The sequence below is a fragment of the Oncorhynchus gorbuscha genome, linkage group LG16, assembly GCF_021184085.1.
Source record: "Oncorhynchus gorbuscha isolate QuinsamMale2020 ecotype Even-year linkage group LG16, OgorEven_v1.0, whole genome shotgun sequence".
In the NCBI taxonomy this organism is placed as follows: Eukaryota; Metazoa; Chordata; class Actinopteri; order Salmoniformes; family Salmonidae; genus Oncorhynchus; species Oncorhynchus gorbuscha.
Window position 1 is genome coordinate 57,990,361 of NC_060188.1, and position 14,696 is coordinate 58,005,056.

A 14,696-nucleotide genomic window follows, 5' to 3' on the forward strand; every position below is an offset into this window, starting at 1 on the left:
CTCCAGAGAGTCGCGCAGTGCTGTAGGACACATTAGACTCTGTCGTCATCATCATGTGCTGCTGCTTTTTTGTGATCTGATTTCATCCTCATGACACTGGCCAAGGAGCAACTCTCCGTACAACAGGACAGAGAATGCCACAGTTTATCTTTACAAAGCAACTTGGGTTCATTTATTGTGATTTGAAGTTTGTGTGGTGTCTGGGTATTTTAGGATTTAATTTCAAAAGCTATCTTAACAATATTTAGAATATTTCCTGGAATATATCGTTTCCTTCAAAGGTCTCATATGCAATGAATCCAGATGAGACTCAAGATGCCGTAGAAAACTAAAACTGTGCCATTATTCATTCACAGTTCATTGACATTTTAAATGCACTGGCAATTGTCAGCTAGCTATTTGGGACTTTGTACTTTTTTGCCCTGGAACACTTTGCTACAGAATTTCTTTAATCAGCTTTGGGGCTTTTGTAATAGTTTCCCCAATCAATTATTCACTTAATATCTGGTGAACAAGGGATTCTTTTTTTTCTGGCCATCATGCAGGGATGTGATGAAGTAGTGTGCGGGTATTACATCATCTCCCTGCCATGGTCCTTTTTTTTTTCTCGTCGGTAGGTTTATGGTGATGCTTGTTTTCATGTATGCATTTTGGGTCGTGTAGGATGCTATCTTCCGAAATGGCTACAACTTTCTGAGAAATGGGAAGTCTGATGATGGTAGCCTATGGAATAATCACTGGTAAAAGAATGATGGAAAAATACTTGCTCTAGTATCTCTAGTATACAAACACTGATTATTCCAAACACAATTACATCATTTCTTAAGTTGTATTATTTATTTAAAGGAACAACGTCGCAAGGGTTCACAATGAGATTACTGAGAATGGGGTCTTGTAAGAACCTATTGAATGTGTGTTGATCAGAAGGTGTCCCTCTCTTTCAGGAGGAGAGACTTCAGCATGCAAACCTTCATCTGTCCGGCTTGCCCCCTCGTTTTCGTTCCACGCTGCTGGGCTTCAGATGGCTGCTCCCATGCCCCATTCACACCAGCAGTACAGTGAGCGGCACCAGCAGACAACTGACGAGTCTGTGCCGGCTCTGCCCTACAGCGAGCAGGCGCAGCATTCTATCACCAGCCAGGTAGACACAAAACACACGGTCATTCACGTGTACAATTACACGCACACTGATGTACACAATCATACCGACACACACACACATAAGCATGCACTCATACTCACACACATTGACATAAATACACACACACAGACCAAAAAGATCCCCTTGCACACAAAGTGGTGCTAACCCCAAGCCCTGTGGCCTGTGCCTGCCTTACACAACACCGCTTGTGGTTGGCCTTTCTGTTCTAGCAAAGGGCACTTCTCAAAATGTATTCCGACCCTGCGTGAGGGGTTATTCTTATTGTACAGGGAACATCACGGCCTGCGTGTCCAGGACTGGACTAATAATAAACAGTGTGATTTTCCACTTGATTTTATTACTGGCGACAGTTACCAAAATAAGCTGTGGGGGGGCTGTCAAACACGCCCATGACCTCTGTGTACAGTGGCTGCTGCCCACGTGTGTGGGTCTCTGATATCAGGCCCTCAAAGCTCAAATGTAGGTCCACTCCACCGAGTTCCCTACGTGATAGTTTAATCCTACTGTATATTTCCCCCATGTGTGTCAATCCTCCCTCTTCAGTATGGTGAACAAATGACATCATGAATAGCAGCATTTGCTACATAAAAACAGATGCACTTGAAGGTAGCTGAAGACGGGTGATCTAATGAATCGTTTTGATGAGATAGACAAGGTGAGTGTGTATGTGTTTCTGAAAAGGTGATGTTCTCTGTGTTTGGTGCGTCTGTGTTTTAAGGTGACCCCTGATGTTGTCATGTTACAGAGGCGCATGCCCCAGTGCTTTCGCGACCCGTCCTCGGCTCCCCTGAGGAAGCTCTCTATTGACCTGATCAAAACCTACAAATGCATCAATGAGGTAAGTTCCACCACTCTCCCTCCGCCACACACTACACCTGTACCTGGAACTCTGGTCGCTCAAGGCCGGGGGGGCACACACACACACACACACACACACACACACACAAGGATGGATCACTACTCAGAATTGTTGTGATTTCATAACATTTTTGTGGACAACACAACTGGCAGGCCTGAAGAAGGTAGAATCAGGCCTGCACTGAGCCACTTAAATTTGAATGAAATAGTTAAAGATCCAATGCAATCTCCAACTTGTACTGCACAGTGTTGGTTAGGGCCTACCTTTTTAGCAACCAACCTGATGTGTAATCTAGTAGGAACACTTTGTCGGCAGGTATACTATGCAAAAAAGAAGCGGAGACACCAACAGGGCCAGGGCGACGACTCCAGTCACAAAAAGGAGAGGAAGGTCTTCAACGATGGCTACGATGACGATAACTACGACTACATCGTCAAGAACGGGGAGAAATGGATGGACCGCTACGAGATCGACTCCTTGATAGGCAAAGGCTCATTTGGACAGGTGAGTCTCATGATGAAATGTATTGTCAACTACCAGTGGAGCAGTTTCCAAGCTCACCTGGTATTGTTTCACCCACCACCACACCAGGTCTTTAATGGGCTAGACATGGTCATTAAGATTGACATTTTATTTTATTTTACACATGCTTCGTAAACAACCGGTGTAGAATAACAGTGAAATACTTAATCGTATGTTTGATTTAAAAGACGATGCAGGAGTGTTTAACCATACCTCTAGTGTGTGTGTGTGTGTGTGTGTGTGTGTGTGTGTGTGTGTGTGTGTGTGTGTGTGTGTGTGTGTGTGTGTGTGTGTGTGTGTGTGTGTGTGTGTGTGTGTGTGTGTGTGTGTGTGTGTGTGTGTGTGTGTGTGTGTGTGTGTGTGTGTGTGTGTGTGTGTGTGTGTGTGACTGAAGAGGCTTTGATAAACCAGAACCCCACCCCCAGTGTTCAGTGCACGCATTTCCGCCCGGCTCATTGTGTTTACGATGATTTGTGTTTGGCTTCCCTCTCTCTCCAGGTTGTAAAAGCATATGACCGTGTTGAGCAGGAGTGGGTAGCAATTAAGATCATCAAGAACAAGAAGGCTTTTCTAAATCAAGCCCAGATTGAAGTGCGGCTCCTCGAGCTCATGAACAAACATGACACGGAGATGAAGTACTACATAGGTGAGGCCGGATTCCCCTTCTTTCTATACACCTTTCTCTCTCCCTCTTCTCTCGTTCATGCATTATTTACCTCCAGCTAAGAGATCATATTTATTAGGTGGTCAGGGCTCTAAATAAAACATTGGTAGCACTGATGCTACCAAAGTATTCAGACCCCTTGACTTTTTCCACATTTTGTTACGTTACAGTCTTATTCTAAAATGGATGAAAGTTTTTTTCCCCCTCATCAATCGACACACAATATCAATAAAGGCAAAGCAAAAACAGGTTTTTATAAATTTTTGCAAATTGATTAAAAAAACTGAAATATCACATTTACTTAAGTATTCAGACCCTTTACTCAGTACTTTGTTGAAACACCTTTGGCAGTGATTACAGCCTCGAGTCTTCTTGGGTATGACGCAACAAGCTTGGTACACCTGTATTTGGGGAGTTTCTCCCATTCTTCTCTGCAGATCCTCTCAATCTCTGTCAGGTTGGATGGGGAGCGTCGCTGCAAAGCTATTTTCAGGTCTCTCTAGAGATGTTAGATCGGGTTCAAGTCCCGGCTCTGGCTGGGACACTCAAGGACATTCAGAGACTTGTCCCGAAGCCACTCCTGCGTTGTCTTTGCTGTGTGCTTAGGGTTGTTGTCCTGTTGGAAGGTGAATCTTCGCCCCAGTCTTAGGTCTTGAGTGCTCTGGAGCAGATTTTCGTCAAGGATCTCTCTGTACTTTGCTCCATTCATCTTTCCCTCGAGCATGACTAGTCTCCCAGTCCTTGGCGCTGAAAAATATTCCGACAGCATGATGCTGCCACCACCATACTTCACCGTAGGGATGGTGCCAGGTTTCCTCCAGACGTGACGCTTGGCATTCAGGCCAAAAAGTTCAATCTTGGTTTCATCAGACCAGAGAATCTTGTTTCTCATGGTCTGAGAGTCTTTTAGGTGCCTTTTGGCAAACTCCAAGCGAGCTGCCATGTGCCTATTACGGAGGAGTGGCTTCCGTCTGGCCACTCTACCATAAAGGCTTGATTTGGTGGAGTGCTGCAGAGATGGTTGTCCTTCTGGAAGTTTTTCCCATCTTCACTGAGGAACTCTGGAGCTCTGTCAGCATGACCATCCGGTTCTTGGTCACCTCCCTGCCGAGGCTCTTCTCTCCCGATTGCTCAGTTTGGCCGGGTGGCCAGCTCTAGGAAGAGTCTAGGTGGTTCCAAACTTCTTCCATTTAAGAGTGATGGAGGCCACTGTGTTCTTGGGGACCTTCAAAGCTGCAGAAATGTTTTGGTACCCTTCCCCAGATCTGTGCCTCGATATAATCCTGTCTCGGCGCTCTACTGACAATTCCCCAGACCTCGTGGCTTGGTTTTTGCTCTGACATGCACTGTCAACTATGGGGCCTTTATATAGACATGTGTATGTATACCTTTCCAAATTATGTCCAATCAATTGAATTTACCACAGGTGGACTCCAAGTTGTGGAAACATCTCGAAGATGATCAATGGAAACAGGATGCACCTGAGATCAATTTCAAGTCTCATAGCAAAGGGTCTTAATACTTATGTAAACGAGGTATTTCTGTTTTTTATTTGTAATAAATTTGCTAGAAAATGTTTTAAACCTGTTTTTGCTTTTTCATTATGGAGTTTGTGTAGATTGAGGGGAAGAAATCCTTAAATCTATTTTAAAATAAGAATAACTTAACAAAATGTGGAAAAACTCAAGGGGTCTGAATAATTTACAAATGCACTGTACATACACTTGACCTCTGTTCAACTTTGTGATGGAGTATTTACCATAGAAATACCAGAAAGACCCCAAGGCATCTTGTTGTTAGTGCGCAATCTACTTGATAGACACATTGGGGCATTTTTCGGGGGTGACACCCCATTTGAAAATGTGTTCTACTCCAGGATGAGGCTTAATCTGTGTCCGGGAAACAGGCCCATTGACATTAGCCTGTCAATGACAAGAGTATCCAATTGCCTTGTGTATATTTAACATCACTAGTATTTCGTGCAAATCCACTTCACCAACACATGCGCATTAGTCTTTTTTTCTTCTCTCTTTCTCTCTTTTTCTCTCTCATATCTCCTCTCTCTTTCTCTCTCCCTCTCCCTCCAGTTCACCTTAAGCGCCACTTCATGTTTCGGAGCCACCTGTGCTTGGTGTTTGAGATGCTCTCCTACAACCTGTACGACCTGCTGCGGAACACCAACTTCCGCGGCGTCTCGCTCAACCTCACACGCAAGTTTGCCCAGCAGATGTGCACGGCTCTATTGTTCCTGGCCACCCCCGAGCTCAGCATCATCCACTGTGACTTGAAACCCGAGAACATCCTATTGTGCAACCCCAAGAGGAGTGCCATCAAGATCGTGGACTTTGGCAGCTCTTGTCAGCTGGGACAGAGGGTGGGTAAATGAGGATGTTGTTTTTTCTTGGTTCATGTGGTGAATATTTAGATCTGACAGGCCATAGAAAAAGTATTGGATCAAACTGTTGTGACTAGGGATGTACGATATATCGGTGAACATATTGGAATCGTCCGATATTAGCTAAAAATGCCAACATCGGGTATCGGCCCGATGTCTAGTTTAACTCCGATGTGCAAAACCGATGTCAAAGCTGACGTGCATACCTATATAACGTAGGTACATGACGTAATGACGCCACGTAAAATGTTGCGCTACACGTTCAACACAGCATTCCTAACCTAGCCCACAATGTATGCTGTGTGGATCGAGCAGTCAACAAGTAATTTGAAAGAGTAAGAACATTTCACTGAGACAACTCAAAGGGGAAATCCATTAATGGCAAGATTTTTATTTTTATTTTACCTTTATTTAACCTGGCAAGTCAGTTAAGAACACATTCTTATTTTCAATGACGGCCTGGGAACAGTGGGTTAACTGCCTGTTCAGAACGACAGATTTGTACCTTGTCAGCTCGGGGGTTTGAACTCACAACCTTCCGGTTACTAGTCCAACGCTCTAACCACTAGGCTACGCTGCCGCCCAACCGTTCTCTGTCATGGGTGATGTTGGCATTCGCCGACTGGTTGAGCACCAGTACACATGTTGCCCTACTGGAGTAGGCATACTATGGAACGCCGTTTGGGTCTTTGTGTGTGAAAAAATATACACTTGACGCGTCAAATAACAGTTCTATTATAGAATGTTGTGTGTTCTGAATATGCAGGTGCAAGCGAAGTGCCACCGCTACGATCAGTAGCCCTGTCAAAGCTGTACAGAAAAGTCTGTAAACAAGCAAACACCGGCCATGAACGATGTGTTTACAATACTGCATTGGTAATAAAGCATTATTTGTTTGAGCGCAACTTCTGGGGCTTCTAACCAAAGCTAACGTTATAAGCAGCCAGCTAGCTTCATCTGGCTAGTTAGTCTCGACCGGACCGTGTTATGTGTTGTGAAGCTAGCCACAATAAGGATTAGGCACAATAGTGGAATTTGTCGTTTGCCTTCAAAATATAAAAGTAATGCAGAAGGTTACAATTGGTGGAATCATGCCATATTTAGATTAGATAATGTTAAACAAGGTTGGAATGTGAAACAATGAAATGGGGTATCAGTCTACTCTGTGACACCCAGGTCACAGAGCAGGTCTACAATTTTACCTCTGATGTCCTTACACAGCTCTCTGGTCTTGGCCATTGTGGAGAGGTTGGAGTCTGTTTGATTGAGTGTGTGGACAGGTGTCTTTTATACAGGTAACGAGTTCAAACAGGTGCAGTTAATACAGGTAATGAGTGGAGAACAGGAGGGCTTCTTAAAGAAAAACTAACAGGTCTGTGAGAGCTGGAATTCTTACTGGTTGGTACTGGTTGGTAGGTGATCAAATACTTATGTCATGCAATAAAATGAAAATTAATTACCTAAAAATAATACAATGTGATTTTCTGGATTTTTGTTTTAGATTCTGTCTCTCACAGTTGAAGTGTACCTATGATAAAAAATTACAGACCTCTACATGCTTTGTAATTAGGAAAACCTGCAAAATCGGCAGTGTATCAAATACTTGTTCTCCCCACTGTAGATTGGTCCGATCACCATTAATCAAATAAGAACCGTCTTATAAATTAGGGTTATTTTAGATGATGACAGCTAGCTAACTATATATCGCTAGGTAACTATAGCTACTGAAACAGGTTGTCGTTTTGCTATGTTTTTTGGGAAGAACATTGTTTGCATCCATGAGCTACCTAACTTATTTTTATGATCAGCACTGTAGGTGCGCGAGACAACTTTATCAGCGTCATAGCATACGTATCGATGAATCGGTGTGACATACAAAATACGAGTGATTATTGTAATCAATGTCTAATAACTACAAAAAAATTAATAAACGCATGATTGGTCATCAAGCTTATTTGACACGTGTGTGTAACCTTTATTTAACTAGGCAAGTCAGCTAAGAACAATCTTATTTTTCAATGACGGCCTACCCCGGACGACGCTGGGCAAATTGTGTTTTGCCCTAATCGCACCCCCAATCGCGGCCGAATGTGATACAGCCAGGATTCGAACCAGGGCCTGTAGTGACGCCTCTTGCACTAAGATGCAGTGCCTCAGACCGCAGCGTCCATGTGTGTGTTATAACTATTTAACTGTACTTGAATGCTTATAAGGCTGCTAAAAAAAATGGTATCGTCTTTTTTTTGGCAAGGAATATATTGGTATCTGCCATAAATGTAATAAATGTTGTGACCCACTATGGATTCTGTATTTAATGGATTAATCTATTATTGGATAGATGGATTGGTAGAGTATGATGTGGAAAGAAAATTAACAAATGTTTTTCATTCATATTTGTGTGGAAAAGATTTCACATTACATGGCCTACCCTACACACATGATGACATAATTACCAAATTGTAGCAACCCGTTATCCTCTTCTAACCTTGAGGGAACAACCACTGTAACTAACAAACTTTATTTCTGCTGAAAACCTGCCGTCTGTTTGTCTTTATAGTTGACCTCCTACAAAAGGAGAACATAAATGCCATGTCCTAACAGCCGTGAGCCCTTTCTTATCACTCAGATCTACCAGTACATCCAGAGTCGGTTCTACCGATCCCCAGAGGTGTTGCTGGGCATGCCTTACGACCTGGCCATTGACATGTGGTCCCTGGGCTGCATCCTGGTGGAGATGCACACCGGAGAGCCCCTCTTTAGTGGGGCCAACGAGGTAGGATTTATGGAATGAAATGATGCAGTCATAATTTGGGATGATATAACATGTCAGATTATGCTGTCCTGCAACATTATTGTGCTCATGAGAGATTTTCAGTTTTTGCCATCATGAAGATGGCAGACATAGGGAGTGAGAACCTTATAATGACCAACAGAGGGAGCTGTGATGCTTTTTAACTTTTTAGTAGTAGACATGACTCAACTTTTCACCTATTTGAGTTGTTTTAGTTTTGAAAAATGTTATGTTATTTCTATGTTTTATCAATATTTGTGTATTTTAAAAAAGATCAAGTTTTTTAAACTCTGAGGAACAGGCAATTTAAAATTCCAATACAGTCCCAAAGAGGTTAAGATGTTGTTCTCAATTATGTCTTCCTGATTTTTCAGATTGATCAAATGAACAAAATAGTGGAAGTGCTGGGCGTCCCTCCCAATTACATATTGGACCAGGCCCCCAAGGCCAGGAAGTTCTTTGAGAAGATGTCTGACAGTACGTGGGGCGCAAAGAAGACCAAAGATGGCAAAAGGGTGAGTTCAACAAATCACTCTGTCAATGATGTTGTGTTGTGATGTCATAACTCTTCTTTGCAATAGTATGCATCCTCCTAAAGTTTCGTGTGTGTGTGTGTGTGTGTGTGTGTGTGTGTGTGTGTGTGTGTGTGTGTGTGTGTGTGTGTGTGTGTGTGTGTGTGTGTGTGTGTGTGTGTGTGTGTGTGTGTGTGTGTGTGTGTGTAGTATAAGCCGCCGGGTACGCGGAAGCTGCACAGCATCCTGGGTGTGGAGGCGGGGGGACCTGGGGGGCGGCGGGCAGGCGAGTCTGGCCACGCTGTAGCCGACTACTTGAAGTTCAAGGACCTAATCCTGCGGATGCTGGACTACGACCCCAAGAGCCGCATCCAGCCCTACTACGCTCTGCAGCATAGCTTCTTCAAGAAGACGGCGGATGAGGGGACCAATACGAGCAGCAGTGTGTCCACCAGCCCAGCGCTGGAGCAGTCCCAGTCCTCGGGAACCACCTCCAGCACCTCCTCCAGCTCAGGTAAGGAGAGCACTGCAGCTGCTACGCTGCTAGGAGAAGTGGGTGTTCATGTTGAAGCTTTAGCATGATGTTAGACCCGTGTCTCTGTCCAATCCTGGGGGAACCCCAGGGTGTTCACTTTGTTTGTTCTAGCCCAGCACACTGGGAATCCCTCAGGAATGGATTTCAAACCCTGGATCAGGCATGATGAAATGATATCAATGAACTAACAGCTCAGGTACAGTAGTGCAGCGCCATCAGGCAGAATGGAACTGTCTCAAAAGTTCAACATTAAAATTGAATGTCAACCTGCTTCTGTTTGTCTCTTTCCTGCAGGAGGGTCATCTGGCACAAGCACCAGTGGGCGGGCTCGCTCGGACCCCACGCATCAGCTCCGGCACAGCGGAGGTCACTTCAGCGCCTCCGTGCAGGTCATGGACTGCGAAAATCTCTGCCCACAGGCAAGTCACACAAACACACACACACTATTGCTCCTGGCCAACTTACAACCATTTGAGCTAGATGAGTCCCATAGCCACAGGGGAAGTGTTGGGTTCTCATAACATATGTCTGTTTATTCAGACAGAGTTAAATGACCTCTTATCAGTTGTTAGTTACTCAAACTGACTGTGTTGTTGTTGTGCGTTAGGCGAGGCAGCCGTTCCCTCCCCCCGTGGGCTGGGCTGGTGGCGAAGGGGTGCAGACTGTGACGGTGGAGACCCATCCCGTCCAGGAGACCACCTTCCACGTGCCTCCCCAGGCGCCCAAAGCCATCCACCCTTTAGCCCCTGGCAACATCTCCTCCACCCATCACCACCATCACCACGGACATCATCACCATGGACACCATCATCCTCATGGACAGCAGGGCCTGCCAGCACGGCCCCGGCCCCGCCTATACCGCTCCCCCACCAACAGCGCCTCCACGGAGAACTCCATGGAGGTGGTGCACGGCCACCTGTCCATGACCTCCCTGTCTTCCTCCGCCTCCTCCTCCTCCACATCTTCCTCCTCCACCGGGGCCCAGGGCAACCAGGCCTACCAGTTGCGCCCGCTCCCCACCAACGCAGCCTTGGACTTTGGTAGGAATGGGAGCATGACCATGGGACTGGGTGCCTTCTCCAACCCCAGACAAGAGACTGGAATGGCGGGCCACCCCACCTACCCCATGGGCATGAGACAGGGCATAGACAGGGAGGAGTCGCCCATGGCGGGAGTCTGTGTACAGCAGAGTTCTGTAGCCAGTTCATGACTAAACTGAGAATGTTTTTTTTTTTTTTTCTATTTGTATTTTTTTAGGTGATGTTTTTTTTCAACAAAAAAGTGCATAGAGATCAAAAAGCTGCTTATAATTAGAGGGGCGATTATCACCGCTACCACAGTGCAGAGCCCACCATCTCTCCAACTACTCTTCCCCATGCCACACTTGGGTTTCTCCTATTCACTTTGGTTTTCAAATGGGATTTTTGGATTTACCATTTTCAGTGTTCACAGGGAATTACAGATTTTTACTACAAACTGTCTCGCATTGCATACTTCACAACAGTACTGAAACACCCATACATTTCACATTCACCTCTCACTTGACTGCATGGTTTGCATTATTCCTTGTTATTGTCAGCTGAGAGCTTAGAAGTGTGTGGTTAGAAAATTACGTGGCCCTCTTTTGCCAACGGCAATTTAGTAAAGAAATTGCTACAGTACCATAACACTTCCAGCAACTCCTATCCACACATTTGCCTTTTTTCCCCTGTCTTAGGCAAGAATTATTTTCTCTTTTGTACTTTTTGTTCTCATTTGAATTTCTCTGTTCTGTTGTGCAATTCCACCTGTGAGTTGTGAGACCTGTAGAGTTGCAGAGGAATGAAGCATTATGCAGGGGGGTTCCGTCCCGCTGGGCTTGTCCGTGTCACTCTTTCTCTGTTTGAGATGGGTGCCGATGCGTACTGTGGGCCGGCGCTCTCTAGCCGAGGTCAACATGTGTGCAGCTGGGCAGCAGAGAGCTGGGAGGCCCCAGAGGAGTGAAGGTGGGCCCTGACCAGGTCCCTGGAACAGGGCCACACTGACGAGATCTACTGGGGATCAGTAGCCAGGGCCGGTCCTGCCCAAAACGAAAGTACAGATGTCCGGGCAGTAGCAGTTTTTTTGAGATAACCCTTTGGCCTTATGATTTTTTTGACTCTGAAATGAGGGTGGGTGAAAGAAGCTGGACATTATTGTTTAAATGAGAAAATAGCTTTCCTGTATTTTTGAAGTATGGATAAAAACAAAAAAATCTTAAAAAATTTAAAATAGGAAGAAAAGGTGTTTTTGAGAATGCTAATTTAAGAGGCCTTTAACTAAAATGTATGACTTGCAAGGCCCAGTGATTGCAGGGCCTTGCAAGTTCACAGTGGTGTTTTTGCAAGATGGATGGAATTAGCTACGACTGTGTCCCTTCCTGCTTTTTACTTGCTTTTCTTTGCTTTGTTTCTTCAGCATGTGGTTCCTCCAACAGAGCTTCTGCACAAATGTCTTCGGTTCTTCTTGAAAATGAAAACATGCAGAATTTTATGTGACTGATTTTTTTTTGTCTCACAATTATGCTGTGAATTTTACAAAGATTTATTTTCCCTTTTGATAATTTATTGTACCAAAGCTGTTTTTTATAGCACATAGATGTCTGTAACAAATAATGTAGCAGTTCTGCACTTTGACACAAGGTGTATCAAGACCTTTTTTAAATGTCAGTAAAAATGGCTGTATCTATTGCTTTAGCAAAACTGGAACTGTTGTTGAACTCAATACATTTACTGTTAGCTGTATCCTCGACAGAATTGGTTGTAAGGTTCTCAAAAAAAGACAAAAAGACAAAAACAATCTCTCATTGGTATAACTTTTTTTCCCGTTATCAAGGACTTGAGGGACAATAGATGCCAACGCTGGTTGCTACTCTGCGGGTTCCGGAGTATCAGTATGGTGGCTATGAGTCGAGGCAAGTCCTCGTATTCATGAGTCGAGAGGGAAAAAATGTTAATAACTGCATTAATCCTTCAATTTGAGACCTGGGATTTAGAGGCTGTTTCAAACATGCCTATCTATCTGGGTAAAGCTGCCTTAAAATGACTTTTGGCAGTCTTCACGGTAGTAGCTAAAATGGTACCGCTTTTCCCCCCTCAATTTTGAAGCAACCCTATTTGACCTAGCTAGCAGAGGCACTGTACACATCCACATGTTTAGATGGTTTTGGAGATGGGGTACTGCTCAAATTCACGTGTTTGACTGAAGCTCTCACCATGGGTGTTAAATCCAAAAGGAAACTAGTAGGGATGGATGGAGTGAGAAGTGAGCCCTGTCTGCTGGAGCGTCATACTCCAGGCTCCTCGTGTGATGCCAGAGGATACGACTGAACTGGCCAACGTTTTGTACCAGTTGCAAATGGAACGGGGCGGCAACAGCTAGAGGAAAGGTGTCCATGACAACACAGGCTTCAGGTGTTTACTTTTCAACCCCATTTTAATAGTTGAAATAGAATTTATGTATATATTTATATTTTTTTAATAAAGGAAGTTTAGAACTCACTACTTTTTTCCTAATGGTATTTTGAGTACATTTAAGTCAATGTGGAGACCATGCAGTGGAAGTTATTCTGTGATATTAGTCAATGGGTAACAGTGCTTCCAGGCCAAAGTAGTTGACAATGCCAGTACAAATGCAAAACTTGTAGGGTTTAAATTTAAACAGGACAATAGATATGCATACCTTAAATATTATAGACAGGGTATAGTGTGTGGGTGTATGTCTACGAACCTGAATGACAGCTGTGTTTTAATATATAACAAATACATAAGAAATGATGTGCGTATTACAGGAACTAATTTAAGTTGCATTAAAATTGGCATAAGCTTCAACCGTGGGTCCATTTGAAGTCAGGCTACTGATACATGTGTGTGAAAGCCACGATCGTCACCATATAACCAGTCAACAAACATCCAACGTTTACTCCCAAGTGTTCAGTATCATTTCTGCTCTGCTCCCTGTTTCATTCAAATAAAAAGCTTTGTCCTACTTGCCACCCTTTATTTTCTGTCCCCCAGTCTGATTTTGAGTGATTGACAACATAGTTTGGTTACAGGACATCTGACATGCACTGTTAAGATTAAACGGCATGGGGAAGTACCTGTGTCCACAGATTGTAAGATCTAGTCAATACTTGCTGTGTATATGATGTTACAAAAAGATACAAAATGGACAAGCTCTTTGTATTATATTCAAGCGGTCGTATGTATGATATAAAAAGTTCATTAACTTGTACTGAGTCTGTTCTTTTTATTTCCTTTTCACTGGGTAACAGGACTATCATTCAATCACAGTAGACCTGTCTAGAATGCCAACCCAAGCATTTTAACTAGTCTAGTTCCCATCATGACAATTTTATGCTTCAGTAATGAATGCAATATTAAAAAGACCCAAATCCAAGTATGTTATGTCCAAATCTGAAGGTATCAAAAATGTATTGTGCTCAACAAAGTCACTTTTAGATTTTTGAACATGCGAAAGATGCTAATATCAGGCCCATGACTTGCATGGGATATGTGCCACAGATGCTAAAACGTTAGCATGTGGAAACTGCGCCAGGGAAACTATTAGTTGGTTACAGCGAGCAAATACGACCATCACCATCAATCATAGTTAACAAGTTTTTAATGTTATTCCGCCATTGCCACACATACCACATCGATACAGAAACTAAACCAAAGCATGGATTGCTATCCCGTTTGACACCATGGCATTGAACGTGTGTTAGCCGTGTTAACCAGATGTGTATATAAAGCATTGGTGTTAACCCTTCTCCCCAATTGGTCCTTTGATTGTTATGAAGGGATTTCCATCCTTAAAAATGTAGAAAATTCACAGTGGCACTGAAGAACCAAGTAGAACAGAATGTTTAGACACTGCAGAAAGTGAGACAAAATGATGGAAAGACCCAAGCCCCTTTGCAATCACTTTAATACTTGCTTGCTGTGACTTTCATGCCAGGTAACTATTGTATGATGTCTGGTGAAATTAACATTTGATACATTTTGCAGCTGCTTTTTTCTTCCTGCTTGATATACTGTAGAGCGGCATCCTCTTTTGTGTGACACCTGTGAATTCATGTATTTGGTGTAATGATTAAGGTGTGGCAGACAGCAGGATTGTACTGGTGTTAGAAGTAGGATAGCGCTACTGGAAGGCCATCGGAGGTGTGCCCAGGTGTTATCGACTTGAGATAGTTACGTGTGGGAAGGAAAGGGGTAGTGTAAAATCAGAAATCTA

At 43.8% G+C, this 14,696-nt stretch overlaps 1 protein-coding gene across 4 annotated transcripts in view; it reads left to right on the forward strand.

The window, feature by feature from the left end:
* Positions 1 to 13,691, forward strand: part of LOC123999078 (dual specificity tyrosine-phosphorylation-regulated kinase 1A-like) — a 59,132-nt gene extending 45,441 nt beyond the window's left edge. For 2 of the 4 annotated variants that reach the window (XM_046304445.1, XM_046304447.1), the window contains 10 exons: positions 945 to 1,141; positions 1,881 to 2,000; positions 2,337 to 2,525; positions 3,042 to 3,189; positions 5,295 to 5,581; positions 8,229 to 8,375; positions 8,768 to 8,908; positions 9,116 to 9,419; positions 9,735 to 9,859; positions 10,048 to 13,691. In XM_046304445.1, the coding sequence (XP_046160401.1) occupies positions 945 to 1,141; positions 1,881 to 2,000; positions 2,337 to 2,525; positions 3,042 to 3,189; positions 5,295 to 5,581; positions 8,229 to 8,375; positions 8,768 to 8,908; positions 9,116 to 9,419; positions 9,735 to 9,859; positions 10,048 to 10,650 (2,261 nt within the window). In that variant the 3' untranslated portion in view covers positions 10,651 to 13,691. Of the gene's footprint in view, positions 1 to 944; positions 1,142 to 1,705; positions 1,818 to 1,880; positions 2,001 to 2,336; positions 2,526 to 3,041; positions 3,190 to 5,294; positions 5,582 to 8,228; positions 8,376 to 8,767; positions 8,909 to 9,115; positions 9,420 to 9,734; positions 9,860 to 10,047 lie in introns of those variants that run through there. The other 2 variants (XM_046304448.1, XM_046304446.1) reach the window with 2 other exon arrangements.
* Positions 13,692 to 14,696: the final 1,005 nt, after the last annotated feature.